The sequence below is a fragment of the Embiotoca jacksoni genome, unplaced genomic scaffold (assembly GCF_022577435.1).
Source record: "Embiotoca jacksoni isolate LCO1_2020_lvr unplaced genomic scaffold, fEmbJac1.0.p SCAF_7, whole genome shotgun sequence".
NCBI lineage: Eukaryota > Metazoa > Chordata > Actinopteri > Embiotocidae > Embiotoca > Embiotoca jacksoni.
Window position 1 is genome coordinate 21,677,227 of NW_027185425.1, and position 24,324 is coordinate 21,701,550.

Sequence of the window (24,324 nt, forward strand, 5' to 3'; positions counted from 1 at the left end):
CCTTGTCACTATGACAACACGTAACCATTTGCATAGTCAGGGATAATGTCAGACATCTCTGTCAGCCAACCAATGTACCCAGATTTAATCATTCACTTCTGTATATTCTCCTTTTGTATGTCATTTATAATATGTTATTTATAATGTCTCCCTAAAGGAGGAAGAGAGTCAATCCCACACATACGGTCCTTCTGCCTGAAATACTCACCACAGCACCAAATATTGATTGAGCTGCTGCCAAAAATAGTCCCCAACAAAGGCACTAGTTTCTCCTGTTTGAGAATCGCTGGCTACAAACTACAGTGGCCGACTGCAAGAGATCCATTTTGAAAATATGAAACTACATATTCGGGAGATGTTTAGGGCTCAGTGCCAGAGAAAAGGTAGGAAAGTCAGAAAGCATAAAGGGCATCAATCTCATCCTTAGTATTCAACTAAGCAAATGAATTAATTAAGTAATATTTACACGGCATTGGAAAACATCTCACGTGAGGATTGCATCTCGATGGCGATGTATTATTAACATTCACCTTTTGTACAGCAACTTCTCATTGATATTGTTGCTCTCCAAAGACAAAGACAAAATAAGGGACTTGTAGCACACACCTGAATAAATAAAAGACACCCAGCAGAGCTTGAACATGTGACAAAAAGGACCTTCTTTGGCATTTAAAGTCAGAGGCAAATGAAAGCAGGCTAAGAACGTGTGCCATTTTAACGATGTGTGCCGATATGACTGGTGAGTGAGATAATGAAAGGGCAGGCCGGTAGGAACAGGACTCTGTGTAGATGCTTGCTCATTCCAGCTTTTGATCCCTCACCCAGGTCCTGTACGCCCCCCTTTCATGTCCGCCTCTCCCTCTGTCTGAGAGGAGGTGATGGTGTCCCGGCAGTGTGAGAACATCAAAGCAACAAGACAGACTCCAATGGGTTGCAGATACTGACAGCTCATCTCTCATTTCTGACTTAAAGCCCGTCCTTGTTTCACCTTGTCTGATCCTCCAACAAAGCAGGTTGTGATCTCTAAAATGAGCTTCCATGTTGAGTGTTACTCCTTCTCAGTAGGGGGCATGATGTTATCTCCAGGCTTTCCTGCTCAAAAGTACTCAAATAAGCTGAACAAATATTTATCCCTTAATATTGAAATATCAAGTTTTTAATTTTTTTCTAGAGAGCCAGTCTTTAAACAGAAAAGAAACAAATCACTATTTCTCAGATACAAAGGTTAAACCGCCACATTGCTTGATTTGTTCAGCAAACGGTCCCAAATAAAATATATTATATTTCTTAACATCAGCTTAACAGCCCCATAGAGAAGTCGGGCCTTATTAGATAGCATAGCCGCACATAATCAGCGGAGCAATGAACTGTACAACTACTGCAGTGAATTGCAGTGAATACAATAACATCACCTGGTGAGAGAATCCTATCCATCATCTATACCCACTTCATCCTGAACTGGGTCACCGGGGTGCTGCAGCCTTACTCAGCTGACTTTGGACAAAGGTCGCCAGTCTATCACAGGACCACCACAGTAAGACAGGCAACAATTCACACTGATATTCACACCTATGGGCGATTTAGGACCAACAATGAACCTAAAATGCAGATTTTTGGATGGTTGGAGAAAGCCGGAGTACTCAGAAAACCCACGCAGACACATGGAGAACATACAAACTCCACATAGCAACAGCCTGGCTGAGCTTCGAACCCACAACCTTCTTGATGTAAGGCAGCAATGCCAACTCCTCTTTAGAGAGATGATTGTTCGCCACATATCTGTCTGAGTTGCGTTCATTACAGTTCCTCTGAAATAGAGGCCTCACTATGTGCAGCCACCTAGTTAGCATCTACTTATTGTCCGCATGTGATGCGTTTAGGGGACATCTGTAAAATGTATCGTCTACTCATAGTCTGTGTGCAAGGCATTTAGGGGACATCTGTAAATTATAGCTACAGAAGAAAACCTGTGTTACACTCTCTCCCTTTAAAATGTATGAAAACAAAAAAAAGGGTATATTGTAATGAGGTAATGTAGTTTTACTTTTTGTAAAATGGATTTTACAAAATTGGTTTCAAAATCATTCAGGAACTGGAATTGAAGTCAAGTCAGTGGTACAGGTCAGGAGCTTTTCACAGAAAAATAACCATCTCAGAAAATTTCACAGTATGACAGCGTCACTGTATATAGTATTTAATTATTATTTTTATGAGTTACATTGTTTGAGGTACCATCTCAAGTGCTCTACATGATTATCAAAAACGTTTACAATTTACTGAAGGTGCGTTCAGGTCAACCAGAGCTGTCTGTACATTAAACTCACTCACTGATGTCAGGACCCCGAACCGGTTTGTGGAAAAAAAAAATTGTTCAGTATTAAAGTTATAAATGGGACACATACTACGATCTGCTCAGACAGATTCTTAAAGATGGTTGATGTGTTTTCTCCTTCAGAAACTTTGCATTCATGTTTTTTTTATAAACTGGACATCCATTCTCGAGGATAAGCTCAGGTTCATTTCACTGAGATGATGATAGTATCAGTTTTGTTTTCCCCGCTGCATCCGTGTGTGTGGCACCCACTGCTGATTCTGACAGGCAGTCAAGGAAGAAAGGAGAGTCGCACTGTGCAGAAAATAGACATCAGCAAACATAATGCCTCATTTATTCATGTGATCTACATGTTTTTGCAGAAGAATATGTTACCATGAAGTTCACCTACGCTCTATGAGGACTTTGTCGCTTTCTATACTCCATCAAGTGGCTTCCTTCTTCAACAAAACAATCTCAAATATCTCACAATGTAAAGCTGTTCACCAATGTTACTATTACAGAGTATGTGAGGAACAATGCATCCAAGATTCACTCTTCATTATCCAATCACATTATGTTCTCTGTGTAAATCTCAAGCAAGATCCTGTCAAAACAATTGTTGAGTGATGGAATTAAACCTCCAATAGAATAGATCTATCTATTGAGAGCACAAGTACATAGGAACACCACATTTATTGCTAGAATTAAGTTCAATATTTTTACTGCCCCAGAAAAAAGGAACACTATTCATGTCCTTGGAGAGGAAGATAAGAACTGTCCGCAAGTGCTGCCACCGCCTCGTCTCTCTCAAGCCCCCACTGCAAACCACTTAGTCTCCCTTCTGTGTCTTTTCAGGGAGATTAAACGTGTCTCAGAGGAAGAAAATATCAACCAGCCAAACGAACAAGATAAATTTAAGACCTGCTCCTAATATCTCGTGTCTGCCTATGGAGAATTACTGATTAGGACTGTTCCCACCCTTCACTACTGTGTGTTTGTGGGTGCGTGCGTGCGTGTGTGTGTGTGTGTGTGTGTGTGTGTGTGTGTGTGTGTGTGTGTGTGTGTGTGTGTGTGTGTGTGTGTGTGTGTGTGTGTGTGTGTGTGTGTGTGTCAAACAAAAAGAGTGTGTAAATTGGACAGCCTGAGATAATCTAACAAGTGCTGCTTTTACCTCAAAGGTGTTTGGTGCTTCAAGTCTGAGTCCTGATATAGTTCAGCCATTCCCAGTGATGGCGACTGTGTTAGTGCAATTCAATGTGTTATTACGAGAATATGTGAGCATGGTAACTGATCATGTAACCTAATCTGTTCATATTTTCAATGCTCAATATCACAGCGTCAGAAAGAAAAAAATAATTCTAAATGAATACAACTGCAACCATTTGCCTTGGATCTATCCTGATAAAGAACAACACAGAAAAACAATCTGAAAAACATGAAAAATCACGTCACACATTCACAATCCAGCAACTCAATGCTAAAAAAAAATGTGGATCAACCACTGTTAAAAAGGACTACTCCCAAACACGTATAAGGTTAATCATCGGTCAAGGAGCCCCCCGATCCAAAACTCATGCTGCCATGAAGCATCAGCTGTTTCTACTAAATGCAGCTCCACAGAAGAAAAAGCCTGCCAACTCACGGAAACCTAAAACCTGGCAGCAAATATGCCTACTGCTCGTATGCGTGACAAACCAATTTTCACCAAAAGGCGAAGGAAAGGAGGGTAGAGCTGTGTAACACACACACACACACACACACACACACACACACACACACACACACACACACACACACACACACCTGCAGTGTTTGAGGATTTTATTACTGCACCACGATGACGAAACACACATTTCATTTATTTAAGTCTGTGTATATCATAAATGACAATTGTAAAATTATATTTATTTTGCACCAAATAATAACAAAGGTCATCATAAGGTCAAGACCTAAAAAAGCCTTTAACCAATCGGCATTGACCACTACATGTGCAGAGACTGCTGAAATTACATTTAGAAACTAGAATTACCACCTCGCGGTTTTATGCCTCAGTCAAGTTTAGTTTACATCCATATCTGTTCATAGAGTTTGTGTGGGCACGGCTTTAAAGTCATCTTTATAGATGTTCACATGCTTGGCCAAAAGAGTTGACTGCCAGTAGGCGTGTTGTTAAGGTATCACTTTCACAAAAACGGGACACATGTGAGGTCACAGTGACCCTTGACCTTTATTAAATCTTGTTAGTTCATCCTTGAGGCCAAGTGAAAAATGTAGTTAAATGCTAAATGAAGAAATTCCCTCAAGGTATTCTCGAAATATCATATTTATGAGAACCAGACAGATGGATGGGACAGACCTGAGGACTGGCCTTGACCTTTGACCTTCATACTTAATCAGTTTATCCTTGGAACCAAGTGAACATTTGAAGAAAATTCTTCAAGCCGTTGTTGAGATATCGCATTCACAAGAATAGTTGTTATTACCATCGCTGTTAGAGTGGCATGAAGACACTTGACTTCACCGTCATATCGGGCTGGGTATTGGGTACAACCACTGATTTCCTAAATCAATTCAGTTCCGATTCGGAAAGTCATGATTCGAATTGGTTTCCGTTTTCCGATGTGATTGAATTCAATATTGATAACAATTCAATTAGGGATATTTAAGTTACAATCCCAATTTTGCTTGGATATGAAACAAAATCTCAGAGAACTGACTCTGTATATTGTACAAGGAACCCTCTAACATAGTGCATTATTTAAAATATGAATGTGTCCATTAAGAATAGACCCCAAAGCAGTTACCTTACTGCACCTTTTATGCAACAACGAGATTCTCTTTCTCCCTGGTACAAACCCCGCCCACTGAAGCCGCATATACTCGTGTTTAGAATCTTATTGGCTATTCAAAGCGTCAATCATCGCCAATATGACTTCCGATTGGTTGGATCTGACACCTCTGCTTGATACAGACTTTAGTTGGCTATTGTAGGCCGGTAAAAGGATATGGAAGCTCCCACTGGCTCAGTGAGATGCCAATAAAACCAGCAGTGCAAAGACCAAGACCAAGACCAAGACCAAGACACAATCTAACTTTAACTATGTCAAAAAAGTAGGAACACCTGCTGGGAAGTTTGAGATGATGCAACAGCGGATCGTGTGTATTATGGATGTAATATATTTTTTTTTACTAAATACTTCACTGGATTGGATGTACTCAACCTTTCCTGACTTAAAAGGACCACTTGCTGTTGGATCATTACAGGACTGTCAGACTTTATAGGCGAGCTGCGTCAATTCTGTAATCGTCTGTTTGTTCCTTGGTGGTCTGACAAAGCTGTTTACTGAACCTGCTGGGGTGATCGTATATTGAAATGGTATCAATTAAATCACAAGAATCTTACCTTTCCACAGACTTCTAACATTATTAAACATGTGGGATTTATGAATTGATATTACATTATTCAAGTGAAGATGGATTCAAATCGGAAAATCGATTTTTTTTTTTTTTTTTTTTTTTTTTTTTTTAAACCCATCGCACTTAGCCTCCAGCAGTGGTCGCTGATTGGTCCGCCCTTCAGAGGGGCTGAGCAGACGTTAATGCGAACAGGGTTTCCAGGCCGTAAACACAGCAAAGAAAACAACCAGATGGATTGTGTTGTTCCTTGAGGTTTGCCTACTGTGATGATGAATGTAATTCCTTCCTCATAAAACGCTTGCACTTTTTGAATCTAGCACTCATTCCATATTTAATTACTCGCACACAGTCTTCTGCTCTCCTGCCTTTGTTGTTGCATTACTGTGTTTCTCGGTGCATTACCGCCACCTTTTGATCAGACACCTTTGATAGGGCTGTGGATCACACCACCAGTCTGTATGCATATGCATGAGAAAACAGAAGACCCACTCAGAGAAAAACTCCTCCAAAACTGTACGAATTCAAAAGCAGGAAACACATGATTCTGATGAGAAGCTTTTCTTTTCTTTCTTTCTTTTTTTAAGGTGATTAAAAACACCAGAGGGTACAACAAGAGCGGAAATAACTGAATAAAGAAATTGAGTGGTGTCACATCGATCCCCCTTGCATGGTCAGCCTCAACTATGGATGTGTGAGACAACTCCAATCCAAAAGTGATGACTCACAAAGTCATTGATTTTGTTTCCAAGCAGTCAGACTCACTCGGCTGATAAAGCTGCAAGAGGAAGTTTACTCCCTCCTAAATCTGTGTTACACAGTTTTACTAACACAACGACACAAGATCCAGGATCTTACAGGAAAGGCCTAAGAGGGAAATCACTTCATCCTTCCATGTTACCAGATTATGTTTATATAAGAAAAAGAAAAATGTCCTCCCTGCTGTCATTTAAAAAAAACAGCAAATCTACACAAGAGGAGTTGCATATCACGTGCAAATTACAAGAACATGTTGTCAGTATCAACACAAGCTGTGTTTTGTCAGACATGTTTTCAGAGAGTACACAGCTCCCGTAGCATCCTAAATGTTTCTTCAACAGGTTTAGTTCACCACCCTCATCTGTCTCCTCCACACTTTACACCTCCCAAACACCTCTGCTGCCTCCCCCCTCTGCCCCCCCTGGTGAGCTGCATAGAGCCCTCAATCTCAAAGGGCTCTTCCTCCATCGACACCATGACCCCCCCCCACCCCCCGCCCCCCTCTGTGACGACTGGCCAGGTTAGGAGACAGCTGGAGAGACTCCACCAGCGCAAGGCTGCAGGACCTGACAGCATCAGCCCCGGGGTCCTGAAGACCTGCGCCGTCCAGCTGGCTGAGGTCCTACAACACCTCTTCAACCTGAGCCTGAAGCAGGAGGAGGTCCCGGTGCTGTGGAAGACGTCCTGCCTGGTTGCAGTCCCTAAGAAGACGACTCCATCCGGCCTCAACGACTACCGACCGGTTGCCCTCACATCTCATGTGATGAAGGTGCTGGAGAGGCTGGTCTTGGCACACCTCAGGCCGCTGGTGAAATCTTCACTGGACCCTCTGCAATTTGCGTACCAGCCTCATGTGGGAGTGGACGATGACATCATCTACCTGCTGCAACGAGCTCAGTCTCACCTGGATGGAACCGGTGACTCTGTGAGAATCACTTTCTTTGATTTCTCCAGTACATTTAACATCATCCAACCACTGCTGCTGAGTGAGAAGCTGCAGGTGGTGTGGGGTGGAGGGGGTGGACGCGTCCACCGTCTCCTGGATCACTGACTACCTGACAGGCAGACCACAGTTTGTCCGTCTGGGCAGTGTGCTGTCTGATGCGGTGGTCAGTGGTACTGGAGCTCCACAGGGAACTGTTCTGTCTCCTTCCTGTTCACCTTCTACACCACTGACTTCCAGTACAACTCAGAGTCCTGCAATCTGCAGAAGTTCTCTGATGACTCTGCAGTGGTCGGGTGTATAAGGGATGGACGGGAGGACGAGTACAGGGCAGTAGTGGAGGACTTTGTGGAGTGGGCGGGAAGAAATCATCTGCTCCTGAACGTGGCCAAGACCAGAGAGATGGTGGTCGACTTCAGGAGGAAGACGACGGCTCCACAACCGCTGAGAGTTCTGGGAGAGGAGGTGGACATGGTGGAGGAGTACAAGTACCTGGTGTCTCCATGACAACAGACTGAACTGGAAGACCAACATCAACGCTGTCTACAAGAAGGGGATGAGTTGACTCTTTTTCTTGAGGAAACTTCGATCCTTCAATGTGTGCAGCAAGATGTTGGAGATGTTCTACCATCTGTTGTGGCCAGTGAACTGTACTTCTAGTAGTCTGCTGGGGGAGCAGCATTGGAGCTGGAGACACCAACAGACTTAACAAACTGGTTAAGAAGGCCGGCTCCATCATCGGCTGCAAACTGGACAGCCTGGAAAAGGTGGTGGAGAGGAGGACGCTGAACAAACTATTATCCATATTGGATAATCCTAACCACCCTCTCCACCACCTGCTGCAGGGACAGAGGAGGACGTTCTCCAAAAGACTCCTCCAGCTCCGCTGTCACAAGGACAGATACAGGAGATCATTCCTGATACAGGAGATCATTCCAGATGCAGGAGATCATTCCAGATGCAGGAGATCATTCCTGATATAGGAGATCATTCCAGATGCAGGAGATCATTCCTGATACAGGAGATCATTCCAGATGCAGGAGATCATTCCAGATACAGGAGATCATTCCAGATACAGGAGATCATTCCAGATACAGGAGATCATTCCAGATACAGGAGATCATTCCTGATACAGGAGATCATTCCTGCCGACCGCAATAAGACTGTACAATAACTCACCTCTGGCAAAATCCATCACACAACAATAACACTGTTGTCTGTGTTTCTTGGTTGTTTGTATATAATATATATAGATATATACTGTACTGTATATACTGTGCATTTTATATTTTATATTTTTTACTGCTATTTTATTGCTTTTTATTATTCTATTATTATGTTATTGCTTCCTGTATGCTGCTGTAGCGAAAACATTTCCCCTTGGGGATTAATAAAGTAACTACCTAACCTAACCTACCTGACCCTAACCTAAATAGCTGTCTTCTGGTCAAAATGACCAGTGAAACAAAACAAATCTTCAATGGGTAAGATGATGAGTATGTTAGTGAGTATAAGAACTAACAGAGTTCTGGTGTTACCCAATATCATTATATGGGTCCGGGTACAAAAAAAGTCCCAGAAGGGTTAAATTAAAGTTGTTTTGTGGATTATTTCAGATTTACTTTTTTTCCCCATTACCATTCAACAAATATATTTTTTTTTATATTAATTTCCTGTATACATCCATGATTGCTAGTTATCTTCTCCTTCCCTGTCTTTGTGATCCACAGTGAACTGCTACCGTTCTGTACACGTTACAGCCACCATCAGCTCGGTTACTCATAAAACACTATGAAAACTGAGCCATTACAACTGCAGTGTCAGAAATATGTGTCTGAAAAATAAAATATCATGTGAATAAGGTAGGAAAAGTGTTTGAAACCGTTTTTCTGCCATGGAGCAATCTAAGCAGCATGTTGACTTGTCACTTCCGTGAAGTGTCCCAGTAAAATATTGCAGTAAACCAGAATACCGGACCTTTGCTAAATGGAATCTCTTCATTTTATAAATGTATTTGCATATTGCATAGGGAACAGTGCATATTATTCAACACCGAAATTTTAAAAATGTGAGCTGAGCTGTCTCTTTCCACGCATATTCCTGACTCAATTTAAAACCAACAAAAGGAATTAAAAAAAACTTCAGAATAAAAAGATTACAATCGAATTAAGAGAAAAAAATTGTTGTAACAACATTAAATATAACTCATCAGCAAGATGATGATAATGATGTCAGTACTTACTTTCACCACTGTAAAAAAAAACTTAACTTAATACAGTGGACTCACCTTTTTGTTGGTCTAAGAATTAAAAGTCAAAACAGGAGATTGATAAACAGCCTGGCAGTAAATACTGCCTGATAAGCTCACCAAGGAGGTAAGGAGGTTAGCTGAGGTCAAAGTTCAGTTTTTAATTGATGTTGTTTTTAATTTTTTTGGACCTAGAATATCGTGAACAGTGATTCTGAAGAGTGTCCTTTTAAGAAGTACTTGTGACAAATATCTGGATTGTTGCTTGACTGATGTAGGCATGATTCTTTTCCATATTTGGACACAGCTGGACGAACTCCGCGGCTTACCTTCGTGTACCGTCACCCCACAGTTGTCACACTGGATGATCTCATCTGCATCCTCGCTGTTGTCACCCAGACAAACACAGCAGATGAGGATGTGCTGAGTGCTCCAGGTCTGGGACCGGTCGAGCAAAGCATCCTGGGGAATCAAAGAACAGAGGCACAGTAAAGCCACTTATCAATGCCTCATCCCTCTGTTCTGACCAAAGATCCAGATATGGGCACTTAGTAAATCCCATATACAATGCTCATGGACACTGTGCTAAGTCGATTACAACTGAATCAGAAGCATTCTCCTGGAATCCCGCTGATAACATCTAAACCTCTCACTGGATTATATGTTGACTGTGACTCATATTGTGTTTTGGTAAAATGGAGCACCATAAAAAGGCGGCGCTTCTGGATCATGTTTATAAATGTTTTTTTGCATGGTAGTTTTAACCTGCTTTTGTGGATGTCTCAATTAACTGTGTTTCCAGACAATTGTTTTTGGAATTGTTTCTGAGCCTATGCAATAATTTCCACGACAGAATCGTGGCCGGTTTTTAATGCAGTGCCACCTGAAGGATCGAAGATCACGACCACCCAGTATTGGTTTTCCGCCAATATATTCTCCAATTTTACCAAAGCTGTGTCACCTTGTCCTCCTATCAAATGAGTGTATTTGCTGTAACTTTACTGTACGACACTCACGTGAAGCTGCAGGACTGCTTTCGCTTCGATGAACTATATTCCTGGAAACGAGATCACCTTTGCTGCTTCAATGTGGACATCTACCTGCTGCTTGTTGTTACAATCGTTATGCTCTCATTATCAACTCAGCACAAAGTTTATATGCTTTACTCACAGGTGTGTTAACTGACTTGGATATAAGGCATCCGTAGAGCCAGGTAATATAATGTTAGTTTTTAAAGAGACAAGACGAAGTCGTCTTCTACTCCAGAAAAAGAAAATTGCAGCGGTCCTATTTCAACAGCGGTGGTGCACCGCTACCAAATGGAAGCAGGGCAAACACTGAAATAAGATCCTGTGCACTAAAAGTTTCCCATTGACACATATATAAGCTGCCACATGGTGGAAATACTATAAAATACCTTCAGATTTAATGTCTGTTTAGTTGTGTCTGTCTGCTGTTTGGAGCTTGGCAGGTGATGATGTGATGAAAGTGTAGTTTATAGGACGTAGAACCAAAACAATGATCTCGAGGAGAACGCCCGAGTTCATACTCACTTTACACATAGCCATTCGACCTAGTATTTATATGAATTTGAAGAAAATCAAAAGTGTCAGCTTAACTAGTATCTTGCTTGATGAAACATGCCTCAGGCCACTGATCTGACCCTGTAAGACATTAGTTGCACTCACCTCATTGCCTTTTCCCTGGGACATGCTGTCATTTGTTAGTTCATCATCAAAAGCACTGCTGCTCTTTGTCTTCTTCTTGGGCTTCTTCACCTCTTTGTCACTATCACTGCTGCTGTTGTTGTTGTCATCACCATCTTCCTTGTCATCATCGTCGTCGTCGTCATCGTCATCATCATCATCGTCGCCGTCATCATCATCATCATCATCATCGTCATCATTATCGTCGTCGTCGTCGTTGTCATCATCACTGGCACTTCCACCACCCTCTTCCTCTGTGCCTCCTTTCTGGGCAGCTGCTTTGCCTTTCTTCTTCCCTGCCGTGGGTCTCCAGTCGTTATCGTCCTCACTGTCATAGTCATCCATCTCATTCAGTTCTTCCATGGTGGTGAAATCCAGCAAAGGACGGTTCCTGCGGAAATTCCATTTCTTGGGCTCAGCCTGAGATTCTTCAGTATTCATGTTGCCAGACCCGGACGTAGAGGTAGATCCGGTTCCAGCAGCTTCAGCAGCTCCAGCAGGCTCTTGCTCAGACTCTGGTCCTGGTTCTAGTTCTGGCTTTGGCTCTGGCTCTGACATCTTCTTGCTCTTGCGTCTGCCTTTGGGTGGGGTGACAGTGGGGGTGTCTTTGGTGGAGCTGTCTGAGGACAGGTGCTGTTTGCCCTTCTCCTCATCCTCAGATAAGTTGTCTTCAGCAGCCAGGTCTTTGGCCTCCTCCTCATCTATACCATCGTCTACAGAAGCAGCGTTGTCCGAGTCGCTTTCTGAACCTGCAGCGCTCGCTTTGGACCCTTCGTCATCACTGCCATTGCCTGTGCCATCTGACCCTGTCAGAACACAGAACAATGACAACAGAGAAAAGAGTAACAATGAGGTCACCCTGAAAGGTTTGGTTGCTGCTCCCGGCATTTGTAGACATTCGTGCAGGTGTGTTCAAAGTCAAACTGAAATTGTATACAGTACATTTTAAGATGCATCGTCTTGGTATTTGCTTTGAGTTGGGTAGTTCTTTGCTAAAAAATTGTGAGACATAGATATATAAATCAATTAGTATGAGACTGTCATTCTTCCTTATTTCCCTCGTTTTTACCTTGAAAAAAATCCTTCGAACAAACAACAATCCAAGAGGGAAAAAAAAAAATCTATCTCACGGTGACATAGCGTAGATATTGATTTGTCTGAAAGTGCACTGATATTTCAGTTGGCCTGCTCCAAATCCTAACAATGTAAAACCTTTTTATTATTTCATTTGAAACAGAAATGAATAACATGTTATGTATTAACATTTTCTAGACATTACAAAATCCATGGTTACCTGAGGCGTCTCCCACTTCAAAGTCACTGTCATCAGAGCTGTCATAATCCAAGGCGTCTAAGAGAGAGGCAGCAAGTGGCTTCACTTGCCTTCGCTTCAAACTGCGGTCCACTGACAAAGGAGAGTTGCAGAAAACAAACATGAAAATACAAAATTTGAACAAGCAGGATAAAACATTCTGATTTTGTAGTTCAAAGACAAGCTGCACAGAACTATTAATAGAAGAGCACACCAAGGCCAATAGACCATCCTTCTATGATATGCAAATCTTCAAACGCAAACAGTACGCCAGGATATATTTAGAACTGTGAGGATACATAGATAGATAGACGGACGGACGGACGGACGGACGGACGGACGGACAGACAGACAGACAGACGGACTTTATTGATCCCACAAAGGGAAATGTTTCCACAACAGCAGCATGCAGAGATACAGGGTAAGCAATAAAAATGACAGAATAAAAATCGAGGTAAATGTAACAGGATATAACATTTGTACCGGTTCCTGTTCTCCACCATGAAACCACTGTATCTGAGTGCTCCACAGTGATATACTAGCCATCAGGCAAACAGAAGATAAGCCGGTGGACAGTCAAAAAAGCCATAACGTTTTTATCAACCCTCTCTGTCTGCCTGTCGTCAAGAGTGCACAGGAGAGCGTGATGCGGGCTGTCCAGTCTCACCAGATAAATCCAATTTCTGTCCTAGTCCACCTCTGGTACTCCATAACACCTGCCTGCTGTATTAAGTTTGGGCAAGTAAGACTGGGTCATTATATTTCTAAAATGGCCCATGCTTTGTCAGTATTTAACTGTATTTGAAAATCTATGGCGTTTAGTTGGCCAAATGCCCTACCTTGAAATGTTAATGAAAGTGAAAAATAATTTGTGGATCCGCCCCATGATTCAGATCAATTTAAAAATGTTATGGGTTCTTCCGTCTTATGTTACAACCATTCACCAAGTTTCATGAAAATCCGCCCAGTAGTTTTTCCGTAATCCTTCCGACAAACACACAAGCAAACCTAAAAAATAACCTCCTCATTTGCAAAACAAAAATGAACCTCCTCTTATAAAATATTGTTGCTCTTTACCATGTAAAACCTGTGTTGCTTAAAGGTCATTACTAGTTCATGTTATAAGTAGACCAAACACTAACTCCTCAGCGGTCACAACTATTAAAGATTTTCAAAAGAAGATTAAAGAAAATCTATTCTGTCATTCCTCTGTGAATATATAAAATAAAGCGTATCATAAAGTTAACCTCTGTCCAAATTCAGAATTTAACTGTGAATATATGAAATATATGAATATATAAAATAAAGCGTGTCATAAATTTAACCTCTGTCCAAATTCAGAATTTAACTGTGAATATATGAAATATATGAATATATAAAATAAAGCGTGTCATAAATTTAACTCCTTTAACTTTCATGATTTTGAAATTTTAGGCACAAAGCTATTTCCTTGTCCAATTTCCCACGATGATAGCACCCTGGTCACACTAACAATATGTATCATAGTTGATCAGACCTGATCAGTAGTTTATCGTATTCCCCGCTGCAACTGTTTCCTTTTACTTTGTAATACAGATTGACCTGTGTAGGTACTTATAACATAACATAGCACTCCAGTGGAGTCACAGATTTTAAAAGACGCACACCAGCAACAGTGTAGGCTCCTTGACCATGCCATCACCCAAACATCAAATGATGAATGAAGCTTTAGTGGTAAGCCACTGGGTGTCTCGTAAATGTCACTAATGGACACTACTAGTATTTCCAGGGCAGCTCAGACAACTCTATCCACCTGAACCTTAATGGCAACTCCTGATCAGCTCTGCTCGGAGCCTTGTATGAAGGTTTTTTGTGCACAGACCAACATTGAAACGACACAGTTCAGCTGTCCAAAAAACATTCAGTAGCCCAGCGTCCAATTACTTTTGAATTCTTGCAGTTTGTTTCTGTGTACAGATCCAATCACAAGTCACGTCTAACATCGAACCAACAGAACCTGAACAGGAATAACTGTCACATATTTGGACTCTGGATTGAATGTGCTGTTTTGGGGTTGTAGAATGAGAGTATTGTGTTTTACAGCAAAACACACATCGTTCCTTCCTGTTCAAGAAGCAGCTGAGTTGAGGAAACAATGCTAAAACCTGGAAGAGCTGGCTTCACATCCAACGGTACATGTTCTGCTCTCGAAAGGCCCCGAGGCTGATGTGTATTTACATTTTGCAAACGTGCACAATTCAGTCTCACTGAAGTGGAGAAACGACCCGGTTTGATCGGCCAACAGCTTCTCTGATGCTGCAGTCTGGACTCACTTCAGGTGCATGCTCGGTGGACGTTAGCAAAGAGCTCCGCTGCGCCTCTGCAGCTGACACAAAACTGCACATCTCTTGCAGCAAAACAGATAACGATACAAACTGTCTGTGACCGAACAACCTTCAATGTCCGTAGTCAAGCCGTGAAGCCCAGAAACACGTTTACTGACACCTCACCTTGTTTTCTACCATGCGACGTAGCTAGTTGTTGTTAGCATTGTCTGTACTCACTACCGTCACATTGCGGCTTTGTTATTCAAATCCTGAACTCAGCTGCACCAGCACACATGTTCGAGAATGACACTAAAGGGTGAGACTCCAATTAGACAGACAATAGCCGACCCAATAAAATGCAAAATTACACGTAAAACAAATTAGCATTAGCTTTAGTAGCCGCACCAAGTGCTAGTCCCATAGCATACCCAGGCTAGCTTAGCCATTTAGCAGCTAACTAGCACCAGTTAGAGTTTGCAAACATTGTTGTTAAAACGACGTGCTGTTAAATACACTTGGACAAATGCGTGCTGGATGGTAGAGAAAAAAAAAAATCACAATGTGGAACGAAAAACTTACTTAGTTCGTATTTACTAAAAGAAACAAAGCAGGTTTCCTTTTAGCAGCATGTTATGTGGACAAAGGAGAGCTCAGCAGTGACGTATCGACGACTAGATGTTGTTGCCATGGGGACAGTTAAGGAAGACGATGCAGGATGGGCGCAATAAATCAAATAATAATAATAAAAAAAGATTTCATATTTCAGTTTATACATGGTCACTGCATTAATGTATAGTGAACATATACTGTATAATTTCATAGTGTCGAGAAAGACAGCCGGATTTACAGTGTAAGGCCTTGAACCATGAAACCAACTACTGCTGAGAATAATAAGACCATACATTGAAGAAAGTTGTATCTTATTTCACCTTAAACCTGAAGAACAACTTGAGTGTTCAAAGATTCTCCACGTGTGTGGAAATCCACTGGAGGAGCGAACAACATACTTCTAAACAGGCTCAAGTTTTTCACGTGATGTTTTGATGGTGGAGGTAGAAACTGATAGTTGTCATGTCAGACCAAAATCTCCCAAAAGATGTTGAGAGTGATTACTCAGATGATAACTGAGATACTCAAAAGCAAAAATATAGCCAGGATACTATAGAGCAAGTAAGAATACTTAGTGGTTGTATATTGTAAGACAGAACAGTCCTATTGAAAGGGTATACTTTCTTTCCTTTTTCTTTTGTTTTATCCTTTACTGTCATGTGAAAAAGTAAGTACATCCAGGGGGAATTATTTTTGTTGTTGTTGTTTTTTTTAAAAAATATATTCAACCAAGCAAACATTCAATTGACTTTGCAACTGTGCCTCGAGATATAAAGAGTGATAGGCTACTTGAAAAACACCACAAAACAAAAGATGTTTTCAATCATTTAATTAAGTAGAGAGAGGTGTAATTATGCTCTTGTAGAAAAAGACAGTACACTGGCCCCTTTAGCAGAAATAACTTTTTGTCTGTATTTTTCATAACTGTCCAGAACGATTCTGACTTTCACTTGCTGAAGTTGTGACCACTCAAATCGACTCCACCCTAAGGAGAGGTAGCACTCCATTAGAGACATGCTCCCCTCTCTGGTTTGCCTCTTTACAGAGAAGGATTCATATTGCAGCACTATGATGACCCCAAACATACCTCAAAGCTTTGAAGAACTGCAGAACTTGAAGACCAAAATTAGACCAAGGAGTGTTGACTGTCATGGACTTTCCTCCACAGCCACCCAAATCTTTGGGGTATGAAGACTGAGAAAGTCAAACATTCCCGACATGACAAGAAGCTCTTTGAAACATTGTCAGATTATGCTGGAGTAACGTGGGTTATCAGGTTTGAACAAACTTGTGCACTCCATGCATCTCAAGTGCCACTGCCATTAAAGCAAAAAATCCTGAAATTCACATTGACATTTTTTCAAGATTCAACTTTTTTAGTTAAAATGTTGAACTGTTATCAGTGTTTTGGTATTTTTGCCTTAACTAGTAGAGATAGAAAGACAGCAGACATGATGTGCAGTGGCGGTCCACCCGGGAATCGAACCCCAAGAACCTTTTGTGTGAAGTTCAAAACACATGCAAAATACTACTTCCCTTCAATAGTGCTCACCCTCTTTTGAACTTCACTATATATGCTTTCTTTCTGTGAAATGACACGAAAATATTTTGGTCCTAAACTATCATAATGAAAATGGCCACCATTGTTTTATTTTCATTTAATACTTTCGTTAATATAATCCCTGTAAAATGTAAAATCTTGCAATTATACTTTTTTTTTTTAAATTATTTGTGAAGAAAGGGGGAAGCTCCTCAAAGAGGATGCAGTTGCATAAATTTGTATTTTGGCTCATTTTCAAAATGAGCTTTGTTTCTGTTGCCCTTCTTTGACTTTGCAGTTTCACAAATAAGAGACGATTAAAATAAATGAGCCTAGATTGATCCTGATACACGGTAAGGAGAAGACTGATGGGCTAGGCAAGTGAAAGGGATGATTACAACTGTCCTTGCTTGATGACAAATGGCCCTATATTGTGCTAGAGTGAGGTAGATTTTTTTTTTTATCTTTTTTTAATTTTTTTTTATCAGTTTGCATCAAAACACTTTGGGGATATCACAGCAGCATCGTTGTCATCATCACTATCAGCATTTTCTTTGTTTTCTTTCCTGACCCGCTTTGATCAACATGAAGCTGCACAGCAGGTAGATAGTGTTGGAGGGAATTTAATGAGTATTGTGTCTGACATTGGAATCAATGAGATAGTGACAGTCAGGCCGGATATAGATTTAATAGACTTACACTCACTGGATAGTAACTTTACTCGGAGCAGATCAATGTTTAGAAAATGACTTTGTCATACAAATAGGTATGAAACAATAAAGTCAAGGCCATACTTCTAAACATGAGGCGAGAAGAGACATTTGATAACAAGCCGTGTCTTTCTGGCACTCACAGCATACAACTTCTAAAAATAAATTATGCAGAGCAAGCATCTGGAAATCATGAATTACATTTTGAAGCTACAACAATTTTTTTTAAATTTTTTTTTTAACTCAGTCATACACATACATGTACAACACTTATATGTGTAGTTTATTTTACTTTTTTATTATTTCTGAAGAAATTAAGAAAACCACATTATAGAATAAAGCAAAATAACAAAATCCATGCAGGTTTCTGTACAAAACAAAGTGTCCAGAAAACAGTGCAGTTTTCATTTGTTCTTCTGTTGGATCCCTCTGAAATTAATCCTCACTGGAAGATCAATGTGCTTAAAACTGTATGAGTGTGTTGGGGGAGAGGGTGGGTGTACATTTTTACTTTAACTTGACTAAAAACTGCTCATTTTCAACTTGAGCTGACATTCAAATAAATTACATCAAATTTCCTTTATATAGTAAGAACATAATGTCAGCTGAAGACTCTTGACATCATCAGGAGGAGACGTTACAGTATTATGAAGAGAAAACCCAACCGTGGCCCAAAATGTGTCCCAAGTAGACACAGAAGGAAGACTGAGGCTGCTGCTGCTGTGGGAACACTAATTGTATGTCCACATGGGATGGGAACTTTAATGTGTATAATCAAAACAACAACATAAGGTCTGATTATCATTTTCTTATGTGGACGTGTGGATCTCAGTGGACACATTTTCACAATTAAATATTCTGCTAACTTTAACGAAAGTGCATTTTTTTCCCCTTAAACAGCTGGAAATGTTTTAGTTGACTCAACCAACTGGACTCCAATGTCAAAATACTTCTCTTTGACAAAGAAGAACAAAGCAACGAAGAAATGACATCTCTTTCATCACTGGCAATAAAACACAGAAGTAAGATGTGCAAGATTAAAGTGAAACTGCACAGCATTCTAATCACATATTTAGAAAAAGCAGAATTGAGGTGTCCAGGAGGTGAAGATGTGTAAGTGCAGGCAGTACAAGCATTAACATATATTACACTCATTGAAAAACGATAGAATCATACTCAAATCAGGGTTTGAATTACTCAATTTAACACAAAAATAAACGATCATATATGGACTCCACTGCATTTGGTATAATGTGATATGAAGGTACAAAATCATTTAAAAGGGACAAAGAAGATGCATGAACATACCGCATACTTTCAAAAATAAAGCTCAAATGTCAAAGTTAATAAAAAAGACACTCCAAAATAATGAAATCAGGTGCTGGAACAATGTTGAGGATTGAGTAGAAGTAACTCACGCTCACTCAAAGCTCCCAATGCAGTCCGTTTATAACAACACTATATGAAGTGCAATGTGCTAAAAAGGTCACTGATGTTGTTTTGTTGTTGTTTATAAATGAATTGCATCAGAAAATGTGAATGTTTATGTTTTACTTTTAAATCATTATGAAAAATGCCCTAACCTTTCATGCATAAATGATACAGTGTTACACTCTGTGGCCTTGCACAGCTGGTCGATTACTAAACTAGATGAGTAGGAAAAAAGGCTTTTGAATTGTTACTCCTTTATATGTCATTTCATTGAAATTATTTTGTAGTTAACCCAGGTTGCCTTTGATATTGGATGGGTGAGATTGGCTACTGCATTATGTTACGCGCCAACAGCCTGATTCACATCCAGTGCAATAGACGACAGTCAGTTGAAATTTTTATATGATTAACTGAATCAAAAGGTTCCATTCAATAATCTAGTTTTAATTGGTGATGTTGGAGTTGGCTGGTTTGAGCTGATGGAGACGCAAGCATCAACACAGCCCTTTGTTGTGTCGTTACACTGATCTGAGTGCAGCCGGGTTCATGTTGATCCTCAAAAATAGCAACTCAATGCAAGCGCAGAAAAAAGCACCCTGCGCTGCACCTAACTGCAAATACACTTGGATCCGCGCTTAGACCAGCTTTGTGCTGGAATGAAAGGAGGGCCTTTAGATTTAAGTTTGATTTAAGAGGAGCAGTCTGGTACAGGCCAAATGCAGAGACCTGAGATCTTGAGAAAGCGTCCTACTACAGATATCAGTCAGCTTGATGAGCCACAGGACAGAAGCAATTACATCAAGAGCAAGAATAACACAGGGTTTAGGAAATACAAACATTACTGTAAGGATGTGCCACGACAAGGAAGGTTTAAAACCTCATTTGAAGAGGAGTAATTGCATTGGATGTTATTTATTGATCTTGAGGTAAAATGTACCAAAATGTCTGTGTGATCTACAGCCTCCCTCCACCTCGAGATTTTGCATTTAAATTGGAATATTTATTCATTCATACAGTGTAAATCATGTGACACCATGTTCTGCATTCATCTTTCATGAGACTGCCTTTACATTTCATTATAAATGTGGAGAAAGTGGATTGTGTTACTATCCCACTGGCAGTGTCTGATGATGTCTTAATGCAATAAAACGTTCACTGGTAACCAATTACTTCTGAGGCATGCAGAACAAATTGTATTTAAGGAGGTGTCATTTTCATCTCTGCCTTAAATAAATCTAATAATGCTTTTTTTTTTTTTTACCGTTTAATAGTGCAGAATCCTGTGGAAACTTTGGAACTTTCAGGAGTGACTGAAGGATGTTCCAATTGATAGCTGAATTGTATTACTAATTATTTCAATTACTTGTAGTTTTATTAACTCTAAAACTGACTGAAGTTAATACAGTCTCAGAAGTAGAATGAGTGACAGAAAAACAGGCCCACCTGTGCAATGAAGGCAGGCAGGTAAAAAAAAAAAAAAAAACTAGTTTGGTCCCACCACATTAGGTGCCATTCCGAACCAACTAACGTTAAGTAGGAGTGCATTATTAAGTCCTCTAACAGTCTGCATCTGTACTGCCTCACTGATCAGATTCCTGGAAAGAGCAGCATCTGTATTAGGTCAGAAATAGAGGAATCTCCACATACCTGCAGCTACAAGAGCCATGTGGTTATTACAGGACAACTGCCGCAGTTATTTCTAAAATATAATCATTTTTGATATGTCAAAAAAAGATACCAGCAGCAGTGAGATCTGAAGCAGTCTATGGGGTAACATTCCAATCATTGCAAATCATTATTATATGTTTTTGCCAGAGGCCAGGAATCCCCCTCCCATACTTAGAGAATTTATATAAACAAAACAAAACCAAATAATAATTTAAAGACAGTAAATTTTAAATAATTTTTTTAAGTAACATTATAGCTTATAGTATATATTTTTTTTTTGTAAAGCACTTTGTACCAATTATTAATATTGTTATTATCATTATCACTATCATTATCATTATTAAGGCTCTTATTATAAGAATGAAGATAAGTGGGAGGTTATTGTCTACGTTGTAAATTCCTCAATGCAACTGAAACAGAACAGACTCTCACATTTTCCAGCAGATGTTGAATGGACACCGGACAAAGGAAGTTCCTGTTTCCATCATAGGGAGGTTTATAAGCTGCCCCTTAACTTCACGACCATGAGTGTGACTCCCAAGGAGTTGCACTCTGTGAAGGAGTGTTGTTGCTCACTGAACACTGTCTCTGTTAAATAAACTTTAGAGGCTGTAAAGTAAGTTTGTATGTTGACAGAGTGTATAAAAAACATTTGATTTATGCTGTCTGAGATAATCAGATGCCTCCCTTATGGTTCTGCATGATGTAAACAATTTAAACCCATGTGTCCAAAGTTTTTTTAACAGTCCTGCACATCATAGTTTATATATACACCAGCTTGTGATCATTTATAAAAGAACCAGCTCTTAATTCTATGTGCTGATAATTTAACTGGGAAAGCTTTATGTTAATTAAAGGCACATAAATGCTTCATCTGTGAGTCATATAACATTATCTATGGGAAAACAAATGTATGGGTCATTTTATTTCTGAAAGCAGGAGCATCTAAAATAACTCCTCCCACTAAGTTGTGGTGATATTTGACCTGATGATAAACACATTAATGTATAATTTATCGTTTTGATGCTTTGAATAAATTCCAGGCAGATCCAAGTTGTTATCCTGTCTGAACCACAAATGTTAATCTCAAATAGTTACCAGGTGTCCCACTTTATGTGGACTGCACAGCATTTCTTTTTCTTGTGCAACATATTGAGACAATGTCCCACATTTTGACTGGCTCTAATTACTGATGAAACTGATAACTTATTTTTTAATAACAGTGAAGTCACACAATCAGTTCAGGATCGCCAGTTCAATGCTGCTGAAGATGATGGACAACAGAACAAGACAACAGTGGGACGTCTCCAGATACTGGAGCAGCTGTAATAAATGCAATGGGCCCAGGTGAGACAAAATGGCCACTGATTAACAGCAACAGTTGTGACTCAGCAGATGAACACATTCTGTCTCCATCTTTGCTGCCATCATTACGTGACCACAGAATCACAAGCTGAGCTGCAGAATATGAAGGAAACTCGAAGAAAGAAAAGGAAATGCAGCGGCTGGGACACTTTATAACTGGATGGAGACGGTAGGAGGACGACATTCTCAGAGGTTTTTGCTTCTTTTGTCTCAAATTTACGTCGTGAAGCGACAAGTGAGTCTCTATGAATATGTGGTGTAAAAAGTGATCTGCTAAACTGTTGATACATTGAAATCCAAAGATGATTCTCAGAAAGATGAGGAAACAATTGTTGAAATAACTCCTGCTGACCACACTGTGCAGCATCCCAACCACAGTCAAACTTCACCTATCCTTTATTCTGACTGTGTTTACTTCATGTGGGAGTTTGGAAAGTTGCATTCAAATGAAATCCATTTGTTTAGTCCTTCACATGTTAACAGCCTGACCTGTAACCCTCAAAGTCTATTGTTTTATTTTTATTTAAATTGGATCGACATATCGAAACTTCAGATTACCTCTCAGCATTGGTAACATGTCTCACTTTGTCCCATATTCGGTTTGTGGAGATCTGGTCACCCTTATCTGAAGGAGGTGCTAGAGTAAACGTCAGGGGATCTTCACAGTCAGTAGGATTTATCACCTGGAAACCATAAGTGAGTTTACAAAATGTCACTGCAATCCACTTTATAGTTGTTGAGATATTTCAGTCTGGACCAAAGCAGTGGAGTAACTGACAGACTCACACAGATGTCTTACAGTCATGGAGCTAGTGAAGCTACAAACAGTTGAAAATGTACAAAATTAAAAGAAGATTTTTGGGAAAATATGTATACAGGTTTTACTCAATAACATCCATACAGGCTTTGCAATAAAAGATGCAATATTGTATCCGTAGAAAATATTGCCCTAGCCTCGTTCCTTTCCTATCGGATAGTTTATGATGTCATGATGTCCAAGTGATCAACAGTTTTACTTCTCTTTAACCCTGAAACCGAAGTACTGAGGTCCCAAGACCTAAACTCTTTCTGCAGAATAAGGATATAAAGGATTTATTTTTTTAGATTCACATTGACAAATTCAATGACACACACACACACACACACACACACACACACACACACACACACACACACACACACACACACAGTATAAGTAAAAGCAAGGTTAATAGATGTCATGGGAGCTCTGTTCATTAGCCCTGGCTCTGTCACACTGTGACTGGGCTGGGAATAGACTTCTCGTGGTGCAGCAGGAGATCCAATCGTTTTCAGATAGGCTCCCAGCTCTGCCACTTTGTATATTATGATGTTTCAGTCATGTTCAAAGAGCGCCTTTATTGGATATATCCTCAGAAATGTAGATGGCATGTGTCTGACAACTTCCAATTTCCTTTAAAAGGCGCAACTATTTATAAAACTGCCCGGCACTCTCTCCTTGGCGCTGAAGACACAGCCTCCATTTCTCTGATGGATTGGCTGTCATATTCCGACAGCGCAGTGCTTCTTTCACTTTATAGACATCTCTGTGCTCCTGACTGTGAACTGCGAGCTATAGTTTTTCTCCCTTATCATCACACTGCTGCCTCTGGCCTCCTCACATAAACAAACACGCAGCACAACAGAATAATCTTGAGTCTGGCAGGATTTAGTTTGGGTGAAGGTGCATATGCACCATGTGAGTTATTCAGCATTACTCACTACCTCATCAGACATGATAATTAACGCCATGTTAATGATGTTCCCAACATATAGCCTGCATAAACTGTATGTTTAAGAGCAGTGATGGACATAAAATGTGGCAGGATCCAGGATTAAGGTTAAAATTGGAGTTGGGATTAGGGTTGGATTAGTGATGGGGTTGAATGAATCAAATGGCCTTCTTTGTTAAAAACAAAGCAGCATGATTTTTATTCCAGGAAGCTTTATTTGACACAATACGAGCGTCCTTATCAAGAGG

At 40.2% G+C, this 24,324-nt stretch overlaps 1 protein-coding gene across 4 annotated transcripts in view; it reads right to left on the reverse strand.

Moving 5' to 3' along the window:
• The window catches only part of phf14 (PHD finger protein 14), a 106,937-nt gene extending 91,265 nt beyond the window's left edge, over nucleotides 1–15,672 (reverse strand). For all 4 annotated transcript variants that reach the window (XM_069175895.1, XM_069175894.1, XM_069175893.1 and 1 more), the window contains exons 1-4: nucleotides 15,582–15,672; nucleotides 12,679–12,789; nucleotides 11,367–12,190; nucleotides 10,008–10,140 (exon numbers count right to left, since the gene is read on the reverse strand). In XM_069175895.1, the coding sequence (XP_069031996.1) occupies nucleotides 10,008–10,140; nucleotides 11,367–12,190; nucleotides 12,679–12,789; nucleotide 15,582 (1,069 nt within the window). In that variant the 5' untranslated portion in view covers nucleotides 15,583–15,672. The remainder of the gene's footprint in view (nucleotides 1–10,007; nucleotides 10,141–11,366; nucleotides 12,191–12,678; nucleotides 12,790–15,581) is intronic.
• Nucleotides 15,673–24,324: the final 8,652 nt, after the last annotated feature.